This window comes from Microcaecilia unicolor, chromosome 1, assembly GCF_901765095.1.
Source record: "Microcaecilia unicolor chromosome 1, aMicUni1.1, whole genome shotgun sequence".
NCBI classification, from domain to species: domain Eukaryota; kingdom Metazoa; phylum Chordata; class Amphibia; order Gymnophiona; family Siphonopidae; genus Microcaecilia; species Microcaecilia unicolor.
This window is the reverse complement of record NC_044031.1, coordinates 108199088-108223185: the sequence shown is the minus strand read 5'-3', so window position 1 is coordinate 108223185 and position 24098 is coordinate 108199088. Positions and strand designations below refer to the sequence as shown.

The 24098-nt window shown below is 43.1% G+C and overlaps 1 protein-coding gene across 1 annotated transcript in view; it reads left to right on the top strand.

Annotated features, from left to right (window-relative positions):
• KIAA1217 (KIAA1217 ortholog) overlaps positions 1-24098 on the top strand; it is a 656634-nt gene that overhangs the window by 248118 nt on the left and 384418 nt on the right. The window contains exon 3 of the mRNA XM_030201398.1: positions 2957-3152. Coding sequence (XP_030057258.1) covers positions 2957-3152 — 196 coding nt within the window. The remainder of the gene's footprint in view (positions 1-2956; positions 3153-24098) is intronic.

Sequence of the window (24098 nt, the reverse complement as noted above, 5' to 3'; positions counted from 1 at the left end):
ATCTCCGCTCTATGTCCATCCAGAATCATCGAAGTTTCTTTTGTTTCTTCCATTTGTAACGCCTTTTTACGCTTATCTTTCTAGCTTTATACCTTGGACACATTACCAGCAAATCTCACTCTTTGGGCCTTCAGACTTACTCTTTGGATCGGTCCATCCTCGGCTTCTCTGGTTTACCAAAGGCAATGGAGGATGCAAATGACTTTACCGGCTATCTGGTTCTCAGCCCAATGCTCTGACCATTAATACACTCTATTCAAAGCATGTCCTTGCACAGTTTCCATGCTAACTCACAACATGCTGAACCCACCCAGAACTAGGCCTTATAATTTTTCCTACACTATTTCTAGAGAGGTGAAGTTGGGAGTGGGGGACCATGGACAATTCTATTGGGGAGGTTAAGAAAAGAAGTAAATGGGGGCCAAGGTAGGGGTTGGGCTCACAGATGTATATTCACCTAGGGCCCAATATAGTGTTAATCTGACCCTGGGTAAAAGGTCATCATTTGTTTAACCTCAAAGAAGAGAATGCCCTGCATTTCTAGAGTACTTCCAGACGTACACAGCGCTGTACAGATCATATACAGGTACTTTTTCTGTCCCTAGTGGGCTCACAATCTAAGGGGCCCTTTTACAAAGCTGCACTAAAAAGTGGCCTGCGCTTTTAGCATGGCTGTAAAATGGCCACAATTCCCTTTTTTTCCATTAGTGGCCTTGCACTAACTTCCCAATTAGCACGTGGGAGCCCTTACTGTCACCTATTTACTAGGCGATGAGGGCTCCCGTGCTAACTCCGCACTAATCGTGCAGCGCGTGGCAATTTACCCACGCTACCCAATTAGCACAGGACATGCCTATTCTCTGCCTCCAAACACAACCCTGAACTAAACAATAAAACCTATTTTTTAGCGCACAACGATGCTAAAACTACTGCGGGTTGCCCGAGTCCATCCCTCGGTAGTGCCTTTTAGCGTGCGTTAAGCATGGGTTAGCGCTTATTGCTGCTTAGTAAAAGGTCCCCTGAGTTTTTGTACCTAGAGCAACGGAGGGTTAAGTGACTTGCCCAGGATTACAAGGAGCTGCAGTGGGAACTGAACCCAATTCCCAAGGATCTCAGTTCACTGTACTAACCATTAGGCTACTCCTCTTCCACTCCTCTATTAGTGTGGCGCTCCTTTCAAGAACCAGCCATCAGGAAACAGGAGGTGTTTTAATGCTGAAAGTGGCCTCCCTGTCGTCTAGCACTAGCTTTCATTATTTCTAACTTATAATTTGGGAGCAAAAGGTGAAGCTGACGATTATCTGAAAGTCCACATGGCAAGACGACAGAATTTAATGAAAGATTTTCTTATTTATAAATCCAAAGTCATACATGGAAAAATTGCATTATAGAATATTATCACAGCAGCAAATTCATCTCAGTCCACCCACAAGAGCTTTGGAAAGAGTGAGATGGGTGTGCGTGGGGCAGTCGCTTCTCTGATGAGGGTTTTTGGTTTGTTTGTTTTTTAATTATGTGCTTGATTTTTTTCTTTTTTTTTTACATGAGAATAAAATTGAATTTGAATTGTGGAAGTGCTTAACATAGTAGCACAAAGAAATGACCTACACCTGCCATTTTTTACCTGCACAAAATATATTACAGATGCACATGGAGGGAGTGGGGGTGGATGGTAACAGCGTTTACAGTATCTGGGTTTAAAAAAGGTTTGGACAAGTTCCCAGAGGAAAAGACCATAGTCTGTTATTGAGATGGACATGGGGAAAGCTACTGTTTGCCCCGGGATTGGTAACATGGAATGTTGCTACTAATTGGGTTTCTGCCAGGCAGTGGCGTACCAAGGGGAGGGGGGGCGGTAGGGGCGGTCCGCCCTGGGTGCACACCGCTGAGGGGGGGCCGCGGCGCGCACCTGTGGGCTCCAACTTCACGAATTTCGCTCGTTCGCTGCAGCTCCCTCTGCCCCGGAACAGGTTACTTCCTGTTCCGGGGCAGAGGGAGCTGCAACGAACGAGCGAAGTTCGCAAAGTCAGAGCCCACAGGTGCGCGCCGCGGCACCCCCACCCCCAGCAGCGTGCACCCGGGGGGGTGTCATTTCGCTGGGGAGGGGGGAAGGTGTCATTTCGCAGGCGGGGGGGGGGCGCGCATCGGCGATCCGCCCCGGGTGCCATCCACGTTAGGAACGCCACTGCTGCCAGGTACTTGTGACCTGGATTGGTCACTGTTGGAAGCAGGATACTGGGCTAGATGGACCATTGGTCTTACCCAGTATGGCTGTTCTTATGTTCTTAACTTCTTCCTATGGTGAAATAAAATTAATTCTTGGAGTTAGAGTGTGTTTTGACACTTATTTCTGTACAGTGGAACACCTTAACCCGAAGCTCAAATTTTTCAGAAACAATCATGGACTTCCGCCCAGTGGCATAGCCATGGGAGGAGGGGGGTTTAGGGGCCTGGGCCCCGCAATTTGGATTTGGGCCTCCAAGGTCTGCTGGTTTGACTGGCGGCGCTCCCCAAGCCCAGCCAGCAGAAGCTTTGCTCCAGTGCTTTCAGCTGGTGACAGTTCTTGTGGCCAAAGTTGGGCACAGGATTTGGTGCCTAATGCTAATCTATAAAGAGCGCTGATCCCAGAGCACCCTTTATAGAATAGCATTGGACGCCATTTACTGAACCTGGCCCATAGCACCACTCGGCGTCCTGCGCAATACTGTACTCACAGGAGGTAATTCTATAGGAAAATACCAACAGTACCTAAATGTAACACACCTTGAACTACTACTGAAAAAGGCATAAACCAAATAAATAAAGCTATGTAATTTTAATTTTGCTGTGAAAAGTATGGTTTGTTAGATTGTGGTTAATTATTATCATTTTGTGTTTGTTGTACATTAACTTGAGCTTAAATTAGGTTACTGATAAACTGAATTTAAAGAACAATTATTTTCTTTTCTGTTTACAGACAAGAAGTCCGAAGCCACCTGTGAGCCCACAACCCAGCCTGGCAGATCAGGCAGAACAACTGTCTGTGGCATCTGCTGATTCCTTGGAAGCCATGTCTGAGGACGATTCCCCAACTCCTTTCTCCAGAGGCAGCCGTGCACGAGCAAGCCTTCCCGTTGTGAGATCAACAAACCAAACAAAAGAGAGATCTTTAGGTGAGGATCCAGTGCGCTTGAGATATCAACACGATATTCTGTAATCACTTAGATGAAGAAAATCTGTATTTGGCCTTGTTTCGGTTTCAACCAAAAATGCCTACATATTTTCAGCTGGAGCCAAAACTATGCTGTACAGTCCCCACTCCCTCCTTCCTCCTCCCCTCCTGGATCCCCCCCCCCCCCATTGGTAGCCCCCTCCTGTACCTACTGTGTCACTGGTAGCTAGTGTCGGCAGGAGCGATCCCTATTCGCTCCTGCCCATGCCTATTTCTGACAAAAAATGGCTTCCAGGACTGCTGCTGGAGGTTGCAGCAGCCATTTTGAGATTGAAACTGGCAGTTCGGGACAGGCAGGAGTGATCCTCAGTCATTCCTACCCGTGTCAGTTCCAATTTCAAAATGGCTGCCATGAACTCCAGCAGCAGTCTCACAAGTCATTCTGAGGCAGGAGCAAAGGTGAGCAGGAGCAAGTGCAGATCGCTCCTGCTCCCACTAGCCACCAACGATATATTAAACCCGGGAGGGGGCTGCTGCTGGTGGGTGGGTCCAGGAGAGAGATTATTTTTGGTTGCTGGGGGCTGTTTGGGAGAGAGGCCAGTTTCTTTTTCAGCTTAAATTTCTGCTAAAACTGAGCAGCCAATTTCTGTCGCAGATTCAGTTTTCACAGAAACCGAAGATTCTGGTTTTGGTCAGGCTCTAACTGGAAGCAACCGAATTATACTGTATATGGTCATGGTTTTAGTAACATTGTTGGTGATTATTTACTCAATAAGGAGTTCTCAGCATAAAGCATCTTGCAAAAGTCTTCACACCTTGAACATTTTTCACATTTCACTTTGTTCTCACTAGAGCACAAAACCTTCTCCCACAGATGTGCAGTGTACCTGTAAATGCTTCTTTGCAAATGCTATGCAGCACATCATTTTTCAGTAGTGACTTCCTTCTTTCCACCCTCTCATTCAGTACCAAAAAAACAAAAGAGGCAAAGATCTGCACAATTCAATGCAACAAACAAAACAGCAGATCAATTATCCAACCCATTTCAATACATTAAAAACCCAATACAGCTGTTGGATGATGGAGAGAGTTATCCCCTCTCTGGTTCTTTAGTTGAGAGTTGGTAATTGTGACTTTTCTGCTCAAACTACTACTACTACTACTACTATTTAGCATTTCTATAGCGCTACAAGGCGTACGCAGCGCTGCACAAACATAGAAGAAAGACAGTCCCTGCTCAAAGAGCTTACAATCTAATAGACAAAAAATAAATAAAGTAAGCAAATCAAATCAATTAATGTGAACAGGAAGGAAGAGAGGAGGGTAGGTGGAGGCGAGTGGTTACGAGTCAAAAGCAATGTTAAAGAGGTGGGCTTTCAGTCTAGATTTAAAGGTGGCCAAGGATGGGGCAAGACGTAGGGGCTCAGGAAGTTTATTCCAGGCGTAGGGTGCAGCGAGACAGAAGGCACGAAGTCTGGAGTTGGCAGTAGTGGAGAAGGGAACAGATAAGAAGGATTTATTCATGGAGCGGAGTGCACGGGAAGGGGTGTAGGGAAGGACGAGTGAGAAGAGATACTGGGGAGCAGCAGAGTGAGTACATTTAAGTAACTTCATGTTTGGCATGTTTAGACCTTTGCTTCAAATTTACTTCATACAACAGAAGCAGCTGGATTCTGCATTCAAGAGTATTCAAATCAGCTCAATTACTGTGACTAAATACATGCGGGCTCTCTTATTTTGGAGCTTGCTAAGGCAGTAATTTGGTTTTGCATTATAAAGCATGTGAAAACTTATAAAATCAAGACTTTTAGGTTTTTTAAAGAAATATTAAAAAAGTTGTTAAGAATTGTTCTTTCACCTTGAAAGTGTAGAGTGTTTTATAGATCAACAAAACAAACTCCTTCTTTAATGCATTTACAATTGTATTTTAAAGCAGCAACATGTGAAAATGTGGGTATGAAGACTTTTGCAAGGCATTGTATGTAAGAATGAATCTTGGTTTGATTGTTAGTGTTTTACACTTCCATGTAAGAGACTTTGCATATTATCAGGTTTTCCACTTCCTGATGTATACATGCATAGAGTTTGTAGGATAAGGGTCTCAGAACTGCATCCCCTTGCCTAGTGAATTGTGGTCTTCTTTAGTTGCAAAACTAAATTGGTTGGGCAACCAGTAAAAATATATTCTGATAGAAACTGGGTGCTGAGAATTTTTTTTTTAATTTATATTCCGCTCCATCCTACAATTCTAGGCAGATCACAATTTTACATACACAATAAAATATTAAAAATAGACATACAACAATAAACATATACATAGATTATAAACAGTGGTTAGAATCGAGCAGTTATGATCAACATCTTAAAGGCAGATAAATGTACAGCTATATACCTATACAGTCTTGATAAAAAAATAAGTTTTTAAATATTTACGAAATTGAAGAAATGAAGATATGTTTCATAATTCAAGTGGCAAGTTGTTCCGTAATCTGGCACCTTCAAACATAAAATATAGATAAAGCATCATAAAGCATCAGACATGCACCAGAAACAAGGCCATTTTATATTGAAAGATTTTTTTGATATATATATATAATAATAAAGGTTTAACAACATTTTTGTTAAGTTTAAGAACTATTGGACCATGGTTGCAAGTGATTGATTGCACATAATAGGCCCAGGATTTGAAATAGCTGTGTGCTATAAGAGATCCATTGGCCTTGTTTCTGGTGCAAGTCTGATGTTTCCGTGTCCGTTTTAGGGCTTTTAGAGATGCCACATTAGAATTACTCCTTATTCTGCTTACCACAAAACTCCTGGCAAGTGTAAGCTTCCCCACTGCTCTCTCAGTCTTATAAGAGTTTGGACAACATATGCGAGCTGATTCAAATGCTGCAGGTATAAAATTGAATAACTGCTAGTGGGTGTAGTGCCAGTAGATGGGGGGGGGAATCAGGAGACCACACTTAAGGTTGATGGGGGCCTTCATTGGCTCCCGGGCCCTGCAATGAAGTATAATGGTATATAATCATTCATGGCAGAAGTACTTCCTTAAAGTTATTTTTTGCTGCAGTATTTAGTTTTTTGGGTCTGTTAAAAAGGTACACATTTTCTTATTTTAATGGAACTGTGCCTCTAAGAGACAATATCAAGAAAGTTTCAAAAATGGCTTCCATTGTATTCTAAAAATGCTTTCTGTATTTTGTTTTATGTAGTACTAGTAAAAAAGCCCCGTTTCTGATGCAAATGAAACGGGGGCTAGCAATGTTTTCTTCTGTGTGCATGTGGGAGTGTGTGTGTCCCTGCCCTCTGGCCTCTCTCCCCTCCCCCCTCTGAGTCCTTCACTGTTACAGAGCCAGCGATTTGATTTCGTGCTCTGCTGTTTTCCTTCACTGACTGTGTTACAAAGAGGGCGGGGCAGACACTCATAGGGAAACCGGATATCTCGCCCCCTTCACACTTCCGGCTGGAGGCTTCATAGAACGTTGGTGTTGCCTTTTATATAGAGAGATTGTTTTTTTCTTTTTAAGGAGTTTTTCCCCTGGTTGTTAGTCACTGGTTTTCTTTCTGTCAGGGTAGGTGTAATATCGCTGTATTGGCTCATTGGGGCTGGAACTAGGGCACTGCTGGCAGTGCTCTGAGGGGTGGGGGGGGGGGGCGCTGAGCCACTGCTTTTCGTGTGGCAGTGCTGAAACAGCTAGCTCTGCTGCTATAGCCCATACCAGCTTCCATTTTATAATGCTAAGGGAGAGGTGTGGTTTCAAAATACATTTTGAAAAATTCCAGTATTCCTATTGAAATCCAATATCTATGTTATTTGAATGTTCTAATGTGTGCTTATTAGATGTTTCATTAGTAGTATGCTGACATTGCATTATGTCTCTGTTATTTGAATTTCAATGCTGTTAAATGTGTCTATTTTTTTATTCTGTTTCATGGTAATCCTATTATTAAGTTTCAGTTTGCTGTTTCCAAGTTTACCTCATTTACTGCATTTATATTTATATTTGGTATTGTTATACTGTTAACAAAACTAAGTTTTATGTTTAAACTAGTAAAAAAGGCCCGTTTCTGGAACGAATGAAATGGGCGCTAGCAAGGTTTTCCTGAGAGTGTGTATGTTTGAGAGAGAGAACCAGAGTGAATGTGTGGGTGTGTGACAGAGTGAGACTGTCTGTGTGACAGTGTGTGTGTGAGAATGAGAGTATGTGACAGGGCCCCCTCCCCTGTTCCTAATGCCCCTCACCCCGTTCCCTCCCCTCCTTTTCCTCCTCCTTCCCACACTTTGGGTTACTTAAGGCTTTCAAAAGTCTATGTACTCCCGTGGCCCTAACGCCCAGTATCCGGATACCCCATCGCTTTTCTCCTCACCCCTCCCCCAAGATGTAATACTTTCACGTCCTTCATTTTTTAAAAAAAGTGTCCTATCTACCCTGTGTACAAATGCCCGGCATTCAGATTGTGTTCCTCTCGTAAATTTTCATTTCTTTCATTCATTCAGAACTTGCCCCCCCCCCCCCCCCCAAACACTTTTGGTTCCTTCAGTCTTTTAAAACTGTCCTATGTACCCTGTGTGCTAATGGCCAGCATTGAGATTGTTTTCCTGTCCCAAATTTGCATGTCTTTCAGGCCCAGATGCACAAAACCTAATGAGCCCATAACTTGCGTTTTAAACTGGTTCCAGCCAGTTTAAAACGCAAGTAGTTCACCCCGGGCATGCACTAAGGGCATTTTCCCTGCCACGGTAGCAGGCAACGAAAACGGAATGCAAATGATTGAAAAGCTATTATAATGAGCTGCACTACTGTTGCAGCCCATTATAATGAGATGCACTACCGTTTTTCCGATTCCCTTACCGTAGGAACCCTAACGAGATGTCTGACCTCTTGTTAGGGCTCCTGTGAGGGAATCGGAAACGAAAAGGGCCCCCAAAAAAGGTAAAAAAGAAAAAAAAAAGCAGGGAGCGCATGTGAGGGGCGTCCTTTAAGGACGTACTCTCCCTGCGCTTCTGAGAGACGTCTTTTTTTCGCATTTTTTTTTTAGCTCTGCCGGCGCTGGTGTTTTTTTTCCCCTTCTATTTTGTCTTTACCGCCCCTCCACAGCAAAACTTTTATGTTTTCCTGGTTGCCGGAGAATCGGGACGTCCCTTTAGATTAGGCTCCTCTTCCTGGTCTCTTCAGCTAATCAGAGCGCGTTTCGCTGACAACAGCCAGCTAAGCCCGCTTTGATTGGCTGAAGAGACCAGGAAGAGGAGCCTAATCTAAAGGGACGTCCCGATTCTCCGACTCAGGTACTGAAGGACTAGAGAATGCAAGTGAGCTACAACGAGTAGCTCATTTGCATTCCCTATCGTTGATGCATTCCCGTTCCCTACCGATTCGCTATGGAATCGGTAGGGAACGGGAATTACCAATGTCTTTAATGCATCTGGGCCTCAGTCATTCACAACTCCCCCCCCCCCCCCCCCCCCCCCCCCTTCTCCAGTTTAACACTTTCGTTTCCTTCAGTCTTTTAAAACTCTCATATCTACCCTGTGTCCTAATGGCCAGCATTCAGATTGTTTTTCTTTCCCAAATGTTCATGTCTTTCAGTCGTTCAGAACTCCCCCCCCCCCCCCTCCCCCCATTTAACACTTTCGGTTCCTTCAGTCTTTTAAAACTCTCCTATCAACCCTGTGTCCTAATGGCCAGCACTCAGATTGTTTTGCTTTGCCAAATTGTCTGTCACTGATGTCACTGAGGTCAGTGCGTGCCTGCCTAGCAGACCACTTCCAGCAGGCACGGTCCCAAGCACATCCTGTTGGAGGTGAGAATTATTATATAGGACTGTAGCTGCTTTGCACTGCCTTGGGTGAATCTCTTCATAAAGGTGGTTCATCAAGCCCAATAAATAAGTAAATAATAAATTCTTGTTATGAGTAGTTATCTACCATCTGTGAATAACCTGGGTTGGTTGAATTGGCTCAGGTTGAAGATCCCTGTACGGCACACTGAAGGGGAACTGTGTGATAGTGATGCTACTTTATGTCCTGTGTTATGTTGATTGCTGGACACCATTAGTGTAAGCTGCTCATCCTTTTGTGTGCATTGTTACTTCCATAATAAAAACCAGCATTGTGGAAAAATAACTGATGGAGGAGGCCCTTTGCAGTCATGAAGGGCATAGTTGTTCAGTGGCAGTGTACTGTACAGTTTCCTTTTAGGAATTGGACAGCTTCTTTGAAGTTAATGGAGCTAATGTAATTGCCTACAAGAGAGCTGGCACTTTAAGCTAAAACTGTTCCATGTACAGCGTTAGATGAAGTCATACGCTGGCAGCCTATGGTGATGCCACAGATTTATCAGGTGTTGCTATATCAACTTCAGTTTCAATTTTTTTAATGGGAGGTTTAATCCTGCTTTGGCTAAGGTCATTTAATGGGCAGTTTTCAAAGGGACTCTAAGCACTTAACCACAGAGTTAGGCAGCTATATCTCATGCTTTGTATAAAATTGCCTTTGCTTCACTAAATGTTAGGCCTTCACAAAGACATAACTTGATTGAAGGAGAAAACTACATTTACGTGTATACGTATGTATGTATATATTTATTTATTTATTTATTCATTCATTCAATATTTCATTCCATTTGTAACTTATGGATCGCTCTACCAGTATCACCTTGAGTGAATTCCTTCAAAAAGGTGGTAAATAAATCCTAATAAATAAATACCAAGACCAATCAGTAAGGTCAGATGTAAGATTCTGGCACCCATAGGCAGGACTGAAGAATGCGAAGGTGTAGGAGGTTTGAACATCATAGTGGTGCCCCTTTGATGTGGGTTCTAAAGCAAAGGGGAGCAGGATCCTCTTTAGGTTAGTATGTAGTACCTTCAAAACTTGATGCCCTTGGTAATTGTCCATATTTCCTATGCCTTAATCTCAACCAGCCAATCAGTGTGGCGAGAGTGAAGGCATGGTTATTTGGTCACGGGAGGGGTGTGGCTGAATATTCTGTTTGTGGGGGTTGGGAAGGAGATGACTATAGGGCTTTGTACTTTATATTGATTTGTATTGCACCTCACTTCAAACTTTTTTAGTGAGACAAGTAACCCCACAGTAAGTGCAAAAACTTGCCACACTTTAGTAAAAGGGCCCTTTCGAGTGTGTACATGCATAAAACTTCATATGGGTGAAGCGTGCACACAACTTACTGTATACTGTAAGTTAGGTGCCCACAGTTCACCAGATCTATAGCTGGGTAACAGAAGTGTAGCCAGGTTTTGGCATCGGGGGAGCAGACAGTATGAAATAATAGGCGCCAAAATGAGTAGGTTTATAAAACTGCATAGGCGCTGTTTTCATTGGAAGTCCGTTTGGGGGAACAGCCACTTCCCATTGCACCCCCCAGCTATGTCTCTGCTGAGTAACCAATGCTGGGTTCTGTAAGGGAATTTGGATGACTGTTATATAATTTAGAGGGGCATAATCGAACGTCGCCGGCCAAATAGATCGCTGGCGATCTATGTTGGCGGCGGCGCTACAGCTGGTCAGAACCGTATTATCTAAAAATATGGCTGGCCATCTCTTTTTTTTGATAATATGGTTTAGCCTGGCCAAATGCCGTGGAGTTCGCCGGGTTTGAGATGGCCGGGTTTGTTTTTCAGCGATAATGGAAAGTTATGTCGGCCATCTCAAACCCCGGCCAAATTCAAGGCATTTGGCCGTGGGAGGACCCAGCATTTTTAGTGCACTGGCCCCCCTGACATGCCAGGACACCAACCAGCCACCCTAGGGGTCACTGCGCTGGACTTCAGAAAAGCTCCCACGTGCATAGCTCCCTTACTTTGGGAGCTGAGCCCCCCAACCCCCCCCCCCCCCAAACCAACTACCCACAAATGTACTGCACCCACTAAAATTGTTCCAGGGACCTGCATACAGCCTCTAGGACTTATTGCTGCTGTATAACTTTGGCATACCAGTTCACACCTGAAGACTAATCTCTCTGAAAAAGTCCTTTCTTGAAATATGCACGTTTACTCACAGTTAACTGCAGATCAGAGGTTGTGCCCCACTGGCAAAGAGTCCCCTGGTACTAAGATTAGCAGTAGGTCAGAGCTGGCACAATGGTGTACAATGCCCTCTTTCAGCACCATGCAAGGTAAGAACTACGTTCTCTAACGTGCGTAACACAGGAAAGGGATCTAAAAGTGGCTTACAAAAATGGCCACTACAGCATGGACTACAACAGGAAACAAAACAGGGCACACTCTGACCCAGTTAGCAGAGGGGAAAAGCACCATGGGAGTAGAGCCCAGTACCCTACACCCACCACAATGCATTGCTAATGTGACTCTGCAGGGCACCTAACAGAAAAGGTGTCACACTCACCCGAGAGCCACATCGCAACCAGGGAAAGGCTGTCGGAGGATACAACACATTCTGCTGTCATGGAGGTGGTATGGCATTTGAGGCTGGCATACAGGCTGGCAAAAAAGGTTTTTAGTTTCATTTTTTTAGTTTGGAAGGGGATTGGTGACCACTGGGGGAGTATGGGGAGGTCATCCCCCATTCCCTCCAGTGGTCATCTGGTCAGTTGGGGCACCTTTTTGAGGCTTGGTCGTGAAAATAAAAGGACCAAGTAAAGCCGGCGAAATACTGCTTAACGCCGCTTTTTTTTTCCATTATCAGCGAAAGCCGGCCATCTGGTAGCCACGCCCATGCCCGCCCATGTCCCACCTTCGCTAATCTACCGACACGCCCCCTTGAACTTTCGCCGGCAAAGCAACGGGAAAGCGGCGATGCTGTCTAAAATGCCGCTTTCGATTATACTGCTTTCACCGCTTTTAAAAAATCGCCGGCCATCTCCCGATTTGTGTCGGAAGATGGCCAGCGATCACTTTCGATTATAAGCTGGATAGGCTCTCTCCACACAGCATCGGAGCAGCTTAAAGGGGATGCCCAGTTACAGAATTGCTGCTTAGTTGGTCTACTTATCATTGCTCTCAGCAGTTCTTATTAGCATATATCATTAAATAAATTGCAGTGTTTTGTTTACATTGACCTCATGCTTTATTTTCTCTCAAGAATGAATAATTCACATCTTAGTCTGCATTTTTTCTCTCTGGCCACTTACGTAATCACTTGGGTACTGCTAAGAATCCTTCTGTATTTATGAATAACTTTGGAACTGAAGTACTATCAATGTAAAAATGGATATTCTCTGGTCAACCATTAGCAGGGAGTCTCTATGTCAGAGCAAGATTTGGAACAAACAGATGCTGTCAATCACAGCATGTTCTTGGTGAATCTGGATCTAACCACTGGAGTCTGATGCAAGGCTGAAAACCTGGTATTTTCTCATGATTTATTCAATAGATTGATCTCTCTGTAATGCTTATTTCCAAGCACATGCAGTGGGAATGTGCAATGCTTGCCAGGACAGAACTGGAGAATGCAGTGCTTTAAGTCTAATCCTGTATTAATTAACCAGGAATCGTTTCAGACACATTCTTGCAAAACTAAAGATTACTATATTGCAAAGAATAATTTAGACATACTGAGGTTAAGTGTTTCATTTCTTTCTCCATACCATGCATTTCAGGAAAGCAGTAGTTCTGAGTATTGAGTATCTTCTGGGATGTTTTAATAAGGGCCAAAACAAACTTAAGTTAAATGAATTTAGACTTAGCTTGTAAGGCCAGCACTTGTTATGAGCAGAAGTCCATGGTAGATAACCAGAGGTTTTCAATTAGTGGAGACATTTAAGTATACACAGTGCTAGCCAACAGTTCCAAGCATGTAGGGAGTAATTCTAGAAAGAGCTACATAGATTTAGGAGGCAAATATATGCATCGATGCCAGCATTCTAGTCGTGCGTGTAGAGTATGTTAACACTTATTTACATTAATGGCAATATCCCAGCTGCACACACTTCTGTACGCTTAGTAACATATTGCAATATGGAGATGCATTTTTGAAAGGATGTCCAAGTCAGAACATCCTTCACGCATGTTTTTTCAAATAGGAAATATGTCAAGATTTCCTGTTTGAAAATACGTGAGATGGATGTTCATACGCTGGAAACGTCCAGCATGAACATCCAGTTTACAAACTGAAACGTCCAAATTATGAATGGGGAAGCAAGCTATATGGCCATCTTAATGGCGGCATTCTTTGAAAAATGGCCAAATAGACATCAATACAGAGCAGAGGGGCCTTTTACTAAGCCACGTAGGTGCCTACCCGCGCCCAACACGCGCCAAATTGGAGTTACCACCTGGTTGCCATGTGGCCACGATAATTTCAATTTTGGCGCATGTCCGCTATGCGCACCCAAAAAATATTTGTTATTTTCTGGCGCACAGCAGCTACACGCGTCAAGTGGCATTTGATGTGCGTAGACCATTATTGCCTGGTTCCTGCATGAGACCTTACCACTAGATCAATGGCTTGCGGTAAGTTCTCAGACCCAAAATGGATGCGTGGCAATTTTCATTTTGCCGCATGTCCATTTTTGGCAAAAAATTTAAAAAGGCATTTTTTGTAGTTGCGCTGAAAAATAATTCTGCGCGTGCCCAAAACATGCGTCCACACTACCGTAGGCCATTTTCAGCGCACCTTAGTAAAAGGAGCCCTAAATGTTTTATTTTGTAATTATGAGCCCTCCAGAAATATCATTATACCCACTGTACCTGAATGTATAGTACTTCAATAGCCTTCAGGCTTGCAGGTGTCTGTTTAGGTATTTTTCTGTTTCTGGAGAGCTCCCCTCTCAATCCCCCTTTCCCCTTTAAGCACGATTTTTTTTCCCTTATAGAGGCAATTGGCAGCGTTAACAATTCACAAAAGGCTGTGTGCACTTTTCCAGAAGTCTTCCCTTTGCTGTGTTCATCCCCTGTGGAATGCAAGACGTTACATCATAGGGGGGGCAAGGGAAAGGGAAGGCTTCTGGAGCACCGCAGACAGCATTCTATGAATTATTAATGCTGCTCGTCACCTATAGAAGGAAGAAAACCATGCTTAAAGGTAGACTGAAAGGGAAAGGGGTTTGAGAGAATGGGGAACTGCTGGACCACAAGGGGAGAGGGGTTTTGAGAGAGAGAGAGAGAGAGAGAGAGAGAGGATGCCTGACCCGGGAGCAGAAGGAGGGAGAAAGTTGAGATGCTGGACATGTTGGGGGGTGGGAGGGAAATGCTGCTGCTATCCAAGAGCAGTAAGTGACCACTGAAATGGAATCAGTGAGGCAGGCTTTTTGGCACCCTTAGGCTTGGTGCCCTGAGCCAGTACTCACCTGGTCCATGCTTTGAGCCAGCCCTGGACATTTCTTCATCAAAAACTGGTTTTACACATGGGAACTCTTGTAAAACTACACCCACCTGTGTGCATGTAAATAATTGGCCACATCCTGCAGATTTTATTTTTTATTATTATGTATTTCTGCAGGTTTAGAGAACATGAAATCTTGTTTGCAGAAGCATTGAATCAGATCTTAATCATATTTGCAGCAAGGTACAATTGCAATAACATTTCACATACAATACATCTCTGCCTGAAAAAGCTTATAATCTACATAAACACCTAAAGCAAAGAGAGGTAATGTGTCCTGCCCGAGGTGTATCAGTGGAAGATGTGGGATTTCTGCCCTGAATTCCGTGGTTCCCATGCCATTGTTATAACCACTAGACATCTTCATCCTCATTTATGTAAGAACAAAGGATAGCAAAACAAGGGTGAAAGCACACTCAATGCAAGACCAGCATGAGGAGGGAGAACTTCACAGTTCCAATTAAACAGCTTACTGAATATAAGAGTACCTAATAGGCAAGACCTTAAGCTAATAATTTATGTGAACTTACCCCAGATTCTATATATGTCGCTGAAAATTAGGCGCAGATCCAAAATGCGCACGCAACTAAATTAGTTAACAAGTATTCCAGTATGACTTAATGGGCCTTAACAATCAATTGGATTTGCATGTGCATCTCTTTGCATTCTATTCTATAACCCTGATTGACTGCATCCCATAGTGTGAAACCTAAAAAAGGGGGCACAGCCAGGGGAGGGGTGGGTCAGGGGTGTTCTGAAAATTTGTTTGCAGTTTTATAAAATAGCACCAAGATGCCATATATAACTGACTAGAGCTTCTAATTGTGCAAGAACTTGTATGTACCAATAATCAAATTCCCAAGCAACTATTGTCTCAAAATTCAGGTGCCTGCAGAGTAAACATCACTTTAAACAAATTTATATAAGTAATTCAGCATGTGCTCAGTATGTCTACACACATCAGAGTTAACAGCATAGACATTGCAATCTGAACTTTCCAAAGTAACGATATGCAAATCTTCATCGATCCATATTTTTTGGGTTTTTTTTTAAATTTACGAATAGTTATTTCAGTTTTTCAAATAAATTCACTTGTTCAGATATTTGAATGTCCATATAACTCCGGGCCCCTTTTACTAAGCCATGTAAGCACGCCCAACGCACGCCAAAATGAACTTACAGCCCGACTACTGCATGCCTCTTGCAGTAATTTCATTTTTGGCGCGCATCCGCTACGCGCGTCTGAAAAATATTTTTTATTTTCGGACATGCGTAGCGGATGCGCACCAAATGTCACCTGACATGCGCAGGTCATTACCATGCAGATTCTGTACCGCTAGGTCTATGGCTGGCGGTAAGGTCAGACACCCAAAATGGACGCATGGCAATTTTGATTTTGCCGCACATCCATTTTCGGAAAAAAGTTTTTAAAAGGCATTTTTGTACGTGCGCTGAACAATATTTCTGCGCACACCCAAAACCCGCGCCTACACTACTGCAAGCCACTTTTTACCATGGCTTAGTAAAAGGACCCCTTAATTCCTTGTTGACTAATGTTTAGAAAGAATCCATAAACATCTCAAATTTGATAAATGTTACTGGCAGTACTTAACTTGCAGCTATTTTCCACAATGTATGAACCTCCACCGACAAGGCCAGGTTTCAAATCTTCCTCAGGGAAGAGGTTCACTAAAAGCAAATATCAAAAATATTAAGTTCAACTGGACAGTATACTCTAAATATGAAAAAAGGTCCGACTAGTATAATGCTCTGCATCAAGGCAACTTACATTTTCTGCAGCTAAAGCATTCTCTCACATAAAAGCAATTACATGAGAACACTCATAAAAAATATGTTTATTGGATTAGTATTTTATAATACATTTACAAGTAGATACAGGGTTGGAGCATGGACGGGACCCAAGCTTACATGCATACTTTACAGAATAATGTAAGTTATGCGCGTATCTGTGGCATTTAGGTGCAAACACTTACACCAACTCTATGGATGACGTAAGTGCTCAGGCACAATAATACCGTGTTGGGCTAGTATGCTATAAAGGACAGTAAGTGCTGTCACAAAATGCCTAGCCACCTGCCTGGGGTTACCTCATGACCACTTAGAGGGTCTATCCCCAGCATAGCTCAGGTTCACCTGCACCTGCCACTTGTGCTCTACACTAGCACCCTCCTCCCACCGACTGGGTCACAACCGTCTCTGAGTGAGTCTCCTGCTCTCAAATTAACCCCAGTGATTTCTAGGTTACTGGAGGCCACACTCCCAGTGGTCCCACAGTTCCCAGAAAGCACTCACAGACCCAACACACAAACCACCAGGATTCTTTATCAGTCCAGACAGGCAGAGGCAATAAACAATTGTTTATTGTCTTAAAAATATATTGAACAATGAACAAAAAATGTGCAATCAGCAAACAATAACAAGTAACTGAACTATGGATCAATTATTACATTAACTAAACATTTGTTTACCTCCTAAAAAGTACTTAGGAAGATCAGGACATATAACTGTTGTTTACTAAGCCTCAGCAAAAGAGCTCCTGCTGTCTTTTCTTCCTGGCTAAAGCTGGAGGCAAAACTCTAAAGGAAATGAGCTCCTGGGCCAATCAGAGAGCCCAGTCAACAAGATTTCAAATATATACTGCTTCTTGCTTCCTCTTTGTGTTAAACTAAAGAAAAGAACATTCAGGGGCCCGTTTACTAAGCCACGTAAGCGTCTACACGCATCCAACGCATGCCAAAATGGAATTACCACCCGACTACCACGTGGCTCTTGCAGTAACTTCATTTTTGGCGCGCGTCCAATACGCACGCCAAGTGGCATTTGACACACGTAAGTCATTACCACCCGGATTCTTTACCGAGGTCAATGGCTGGCAGTAATGTTTCAGCCCCAAAACAGACGCATGGCAATTTTCATTTTGTTGCATGTCTGTTTTCGGACCCTTCCGTTCTCTGTAACAGCTTTACAGCAAAGAAACACCACCTGCTGGCCAAATAGGAGAAACACACTTCAGGACATAATTAAGGCAGGAAAATATCCAATACATTTTACAGGCTTAAAACACACTGGGGTCCTTTTACTAAGGGAGATATGATAGAGACTTTTGCATACCTCTATGGCATAAATGTATAGGAGAAGAATCTCTTTCAATTGAAAGGAAGCTCTGGAATGAGCAGGGCATAGCATGAAGGTGAAAGGGGATAGACTCAGGAATAATCTAAGGAAATGTTTCCTCATGGAAAGGGTGGTGGATGGATAAAATGACCTCCCAGCAGAGATGGGGGAGATGAGGACTGTATATGAATTCCAAGAAAGCATGGAACATGCACAGAGGATCTGTAAGGAGAGAAAGAGATAGCAGAGTCTAGTTTCTCTTATGTTTATCAAGTCACATTATTTTATTTTATTTATTTATTTATAATGACATTTGCATCCCTCATTATCCCAAACAGAGTTCAGGTTCAATGTGGTTTACAATCCAGACAATTTAGTACATACATATTATAAATCTTCTGATAAAGGAAAAATGTTGAGTAAATCTGTATACAGCCATATGAAACTTTACAACAATTAGTTTATGAATTATCTTCAGAGGTTGTATTGTGTAACATTAGGTTGCAAAATTTAACATCCTTGCTTTATTGAAATTTCATGTACCAGTGGACTACGCATATAACTCATGTGGGCAAGGCACTGTGTGTAATTTAACTGTACTTTTTGTGTGTACATTTGCAGTTTGGTTACTCCTCACTTTCTCTGCTGTGCGTGTTTGTGCAGGTGGAACTCTCACATATGTATTTGTTTAGGAAACGGAGGAAGCCAAAAACATTCTTACCCCGTAGAAAAATGTAAATTATGCTTCCAGGGGAAAAGTTTTCAGACATTTTCCCACAAGAAAAATGCTTGTGATGAACCTGTTTAGAATCAGGTTGAGCTGGATATGTGGTTAAATCAGCAAATTTTATGTTGCTGCTTTTCTGGCTGAAACTGAATAGGTTCTGATAATATTCCAAACATGTGACAACAAGTATTGAGAACATCACTTTTGTTTATTTATTTATGCATTCATTTTATCACAAGATTTGTATTCCACACTATTTTCATCGTTCTAAGCAGAGAACAATGCAACATACATAATTCCAATATCAAATGACCTATACTAGATAAAACTAAACTAAAAATAACAATATTATGACTCATTAAAACAATAAAACTTAAGAAACAAACATTGCAATAAACCCATAAACCAACTGACCTAAGCTGCCAGTTATGTGAACCGATAACTACTGTTACTGTTCACCATACCAGAGAATATGGAAGCCAGCATCGTTGTTGGTAAATAGCATTTTGAGGGAGTATCCTGTTAGCCTACCAAAACTGAAATCATTTAAAAGAAAGTAGATGGGTAGATATGTTACCTGATAATGCCAAAGAGGAACTTCAAGGTTAACTTTGCAGGAAGATGAAATCATAGAAAAAAATGTAAAACATTCTGGTCCTCCAATGACTTTGTTCCTCTGGGAGCTGATTGGATATACTTTTCCATAAAGATCATAGAGGTAGTTGTCCCAGAGTGTAGAGCGTCGTCTTTCTTTATCAATTGGATAGCTATGATACAGCTGTAGAGGACTCTATAGGCACTGTTTACTAAGCTGTGCTATAGGCACACTAGTGTTTTTAGTGTGCTAGAGACACCCATAGGAAATGCTAGCGCACCTTAGTAAATAGGGCCCAAAGGTTCTGCCTTGCTTAGATCGCAGAGACCAGTGGTTCTACTAAAGTATTGTATTGTGACCCATCCATACCCTTGCAGTTTCCAGAACAAGGGGAGGGCTGTCCTGACCAGTGAGGTAATGGTGTGAGGAGACCCCTTTTGACTGGGACTGCTGCTACAAAACCCCAGCCCCACTGTAGTCTTTGTCTTTAGCTCCCCTGGCCAATGTACCAAGCAGATAGGGGAAGGTATCTTTGACTGGCCAAGTCATTGTACCATTGCTAGTAGAGGCCTGAAGGCATAAAAAGAAGCTAAGCATTTTGGAACACTGAAGAGCAGTAGGGAACAATTGATCCTGGAAAAAAAGGAGAGGACACAGCAGATGTCCCTTGAATTTGGGCAAGGAAGGTCAGGCAGCAACAGGGCACTGCACCAGTGATCACAATACTCTTCAGGGTATTCTGGGAAAAGAACTTGGAAAGGGAGAGTCCAGACATAACTTAAGCAACTGCTTCAAATGTTTTGTACTCTTCCATTATTTGATTTTTGTCAACAACCCGCTTACGACTTTCAGTAAATCCTTGGTTCAGAACAATATCTGGCCTGGACTGATTTATTGGGAAGGGGAAGCTGTGAAGTGAGTAGAGTTTGGTGCCAATGGCCTCCCAGTTTTACTGGTTCCAACCTGGAACCCAGAATAAATTCCCAGTGAATTAAACCTGCAAGCCAGCGTTACCTCCCTGAGTTAAACTTGCACGTCGGGGTTACCTCTCTGAGTTAAATTTGCAAGCCAGTGTTACCTCCCTGCAGTTGTTCCCCCAGTTTGCAACAGAGCAGAAAATAACCACTGTGAGGGTCTCCAGACTGAGAGTGGTTACAAAACCAAAAGACTTCTGGATTTGTGGTGCCTCTTTCTGCCTAGTACTATAAGAGAGCAGACAAGAGATGGAAAGCTGTGGCCAGGGAGATAAGCTGCTGCAGACAGAACAGAAGCTGTTAAAAAAAAAAAAAAGAGGGTGGAGACTGAAAGATATCCGCCAGCATGAGTAAAAAATCCTGACTGTGGCAAAGGAACTGCCATCTGCACCCTTATTGGTAGGATCCACAGATGAAGATTATCTGTTTACAGAGGTAGAGCAGAAGCTGCAGAGAGAAAGCAGGAGAAGAGGTATAGGAGAAAAGGAATCTGCAGGCAGCCTGGGAAGGCTTTGAGTCAAACCATGTGTGCTGTGCATATGCAGACATGTCACAAATCACTGTGGGGTCCTTTTACTAAGGTGCACTAAAAATATGGCCTACGGTAGTGAAGGCGCGGGTTGTGGGCCCGCACAGAATCATTTTTCAGCGCACTTGTAAAAAAAGGCCTTTTAAAATTTTTTTACGAAATTGGACGTGCGGCAAAATGAAAATTGCCGCGCGTCCATTTTGGGTCTGAGACCTTACTGCCAGCCATTGACCTAGGTAACCGGGCGGTAACGACCGCATCCAATACACGCAGCAGAAAATAAAAATTATTTTTCGGCCGGGCGTATTGGACATGCACCAAAAATGAAATTACCACAAGAGCCACGCGGTAGTTGTGCGGTAACTCCATTTTGGCGTGTGTTGGGCGCGCATAGACGTTTACACAGCTTAGTAAAAAGGCCCCTGTGTTTGCACTACACTAGTTTTGAAGGGAAAATCATTGCTTATACTCAGAAAAAAAATGTTAATTGTGATTTGTATACTGAGCCAAGCCTTATACGAGCTCTTTCATCCCTAAATTAGTGATGCCTTATATGGGTGTAATTCCTCATTATAATGGGGATTACTGAGTGATGTTGGTCTTTCCCTGGAGTCACTGGGGGCATAGGAGCTAGCTCTGTGGATGCTTGAGCACTTCCCTTGACTATGTCTAAGGAGAGGTCATTTCTGTTGTGTTTAGCACCTCCAATAATTTTGAAAAATTGGCTTCTATGACTGCGGGGGGGGGGGGGGGGGGGGGAGCATGTGGGATGTCCCTGGGTGGGAGGGAAGCCCAAGGGGTGTGTTGTGAAATAACTTGCAGACAGGATGTGAATTTGCTAAATGATTGACAATGTGGGTGGAGATTTTATGAGTCCTATTTTTGTATAGGTTCTCAGGTTATCTGGGGCCAATTTATAACAGTTTTAAGGTAATAAAAGTTCTTATTTGTTTAATCACATGGTCTTTGGTTGCCTTCACTCTCGCTAGGACCCTAGGAGGGGAGGGGGTATCCTGGAAAGGCAGAATAAACTGAGGCTGAATTAAGGAGGAGTTCCTGTCCCTAAAAGCAGTAACTGTGAGGGTGAAAATACCTCTGGGTGGGTAAGGGGAACCCAGCCTGGGAGCAGGAGCAGGAGAAGCCTGTTCAAGGCCAGGGTGTAGCCCGGAGAGGTGCATCGATGGAAGGAGGACAGGGAGGTCTGATCCTGAGGGGAATAGATGGTGAGCAAATACATCAAGTGCAGCCTTGGATTATAAAGCCCAAAGGGATGGGTGATGGACTGGAGGAGCTGTAAATCTGTACATAGTTCTGGAAATGTTTAGTAGTGGATAAGACTGTACCAAATAGTTTTGGCTGGAGTTGAAACAAGAAACTTCTTAAACCAAATGCTGGCTGAATATAAAAAATTTGAAGTTTGGATTACTGCCATTGCAGAATTCAGTAAAGTTTGCATAAAATCAGAACTCCTTCGTATTCAAGAGAGAGAGAGCTCGAATCTTGAGGACTGAAAGAGGAAAATGTTATTGAGTGAGCAAGGAAATCTGTTTGCTATGACCCAGGTCGGTCAGAGAACTGAGCTGGTCGGTGAGCCCCGGGTTACACGGGCTCTTTCATCTCTAAATTAGGGATCTCTGCTGCCAGCTTCAGTGCACTGCTTCATCTGAAATTCTTCTTTCAATGCCTTCTATCTAACAATCTGCCTGCATATTTTTGTCAACCTCTTACTCTTGCCACAGCTGTTTCCATCATATGGCGAATGGGTACTATGTAAGCCACATTGAGCCTGCAAATAGGTGGGAAAATGTGGGATTTAAATGTAATGTATAATAATAATAATAATATGCTGCCACCTGTCTGAGTATTTGGAACTTACAAGAAAAGAGAAGCAAGCCTACTTCAAGGAACTTAAATAAAAAAACAAAAGAGTAGTAGGCCTACACAACAGACAAGGTAAAGATCTCTGCTGCAATAACTCAGTAAGTTGTAGCTCATCATTAACATATCATAAAAACAGTATTAATTAATATATAAAAGAAGTTCATCCAAACTGACATGTTTCAGCAAATGCCTACATCAGTGGTATGCACAGGGCTGTGCCAAGGGTCTCTGGTGCCCCCCTGCAGACTATCAGTTGGCGCCCCCCCCCCCCTTGTGGCACAACAGTGCTTATTTTCCTTTCCTGTGCCCTTGTAGTCTCCCCTCCTTCCTCCCTGATTCTAGCTTGTTGTCTTCTCCCCCTCCCCCACACACAGAAATTTCCTTGCCTTGTCTTTCCTTTCTTCCCGAATCCCAGCTGATTCACTCCCAGTTCCCCCAACCTGCAGGGCCTTCAAATGCACTCGTTATCCCCATAACAGGCCCAGGCCATTACAGTAATCAAAAACAAGGGGCGATCATGTGACTTTCATGTCTTACCAAATGATGTCAGCAAAAAACAAAATATATGCGGATCCTCCAAGCAGCGCAGCGGCTCTCTCTCCTCTCCTCTCAGCACTCCAACGGCGTCGGCAACACCCGGTCCTCGTCCTTCAAGGTTCAGTCAACGTCAACTCGAAATAACTCGACGGGAAGGCGGTCGGAGACTCGTACTGCCTGCGAGGCTCCAAGGCGCGTGCTGTGCGTGGAAGAGCTGGGGGCGGTGCCAAACAGCCGAGCGCTGCACATGGGAAGGCAGCAGCGCATGCGCATAGGCACCAACGCGGTATGGAAGAGGTTTATTTTTTAATTTTTCATAACACTCGACCGGCGCAGCGGCACCCTTGAAGGCAGGCGCCCCCCCCCCCCCTGCCTTGCTTACCCCGCTTACTGGGTTGGCACGGCCCTGGGTAAGCATAAAAACAACTGTAAGAAGCACAAAGATGATCAGTGATACTTTTGGTAGCCAGTTCCAACTGGGTCAAAGGTAAATCTAACAAAAAAAAAAAACAAGAAGACACAAATATAAAAAAATATATAAGGACACAAACAATAACAAAAATTTATAAAAATATAAACATTCCTACCCAAGCAAATTCGGTTGTTTTTTTTTTTAATAAAAAGCCCAAGAAAAGACTTGCTTTTTACTTCAAATGAAATCCAGACCTCTAAGGGCATATCTGTGGAGGAAGGTAAAATCACATGGCCCCCGATTAGATGTTAGACCTAATCGACTTACCACCAAGAAATGCAAGCCCAGAAGCCAGAAGTTACTACTACACCTATCCAAATGCAGAAACATAGTCTACAAAACCACCTATATGGCTGGCTTCAGCTACCTGGGGTCCAAATGGTGGAACTCAATTCCAAAGATTACACAAAGCATTACAAACTACCTTCAGTTTAGGAAAAAACTGAAATCGTAACTCTTCAAGAAATTCTGTGGATAATATATGTCGCCAATGATCTAGACAAATTTTGTAAATGTAATCTAGACAAATCTGTAACTACTTCTTCCTATATACTCTGTGATTAATATGTACTACACCCCTGTCATATCTCCCTTGTTCCACCTTTCTTCCAAATCTAGATAAATTTGCAACTGTAATAAAACATTGTAATTCCTATTAACTGTCAACTGTAAGCCACATTGAACCGAAACATGTTTTTGGATAATTGTGGGGTAAAAGAACTAATGAACAAACAAACAAATAAAGAAATGAAAACATCAGTGAAAACAAATTTAGGGCCCTATTTACAAAGG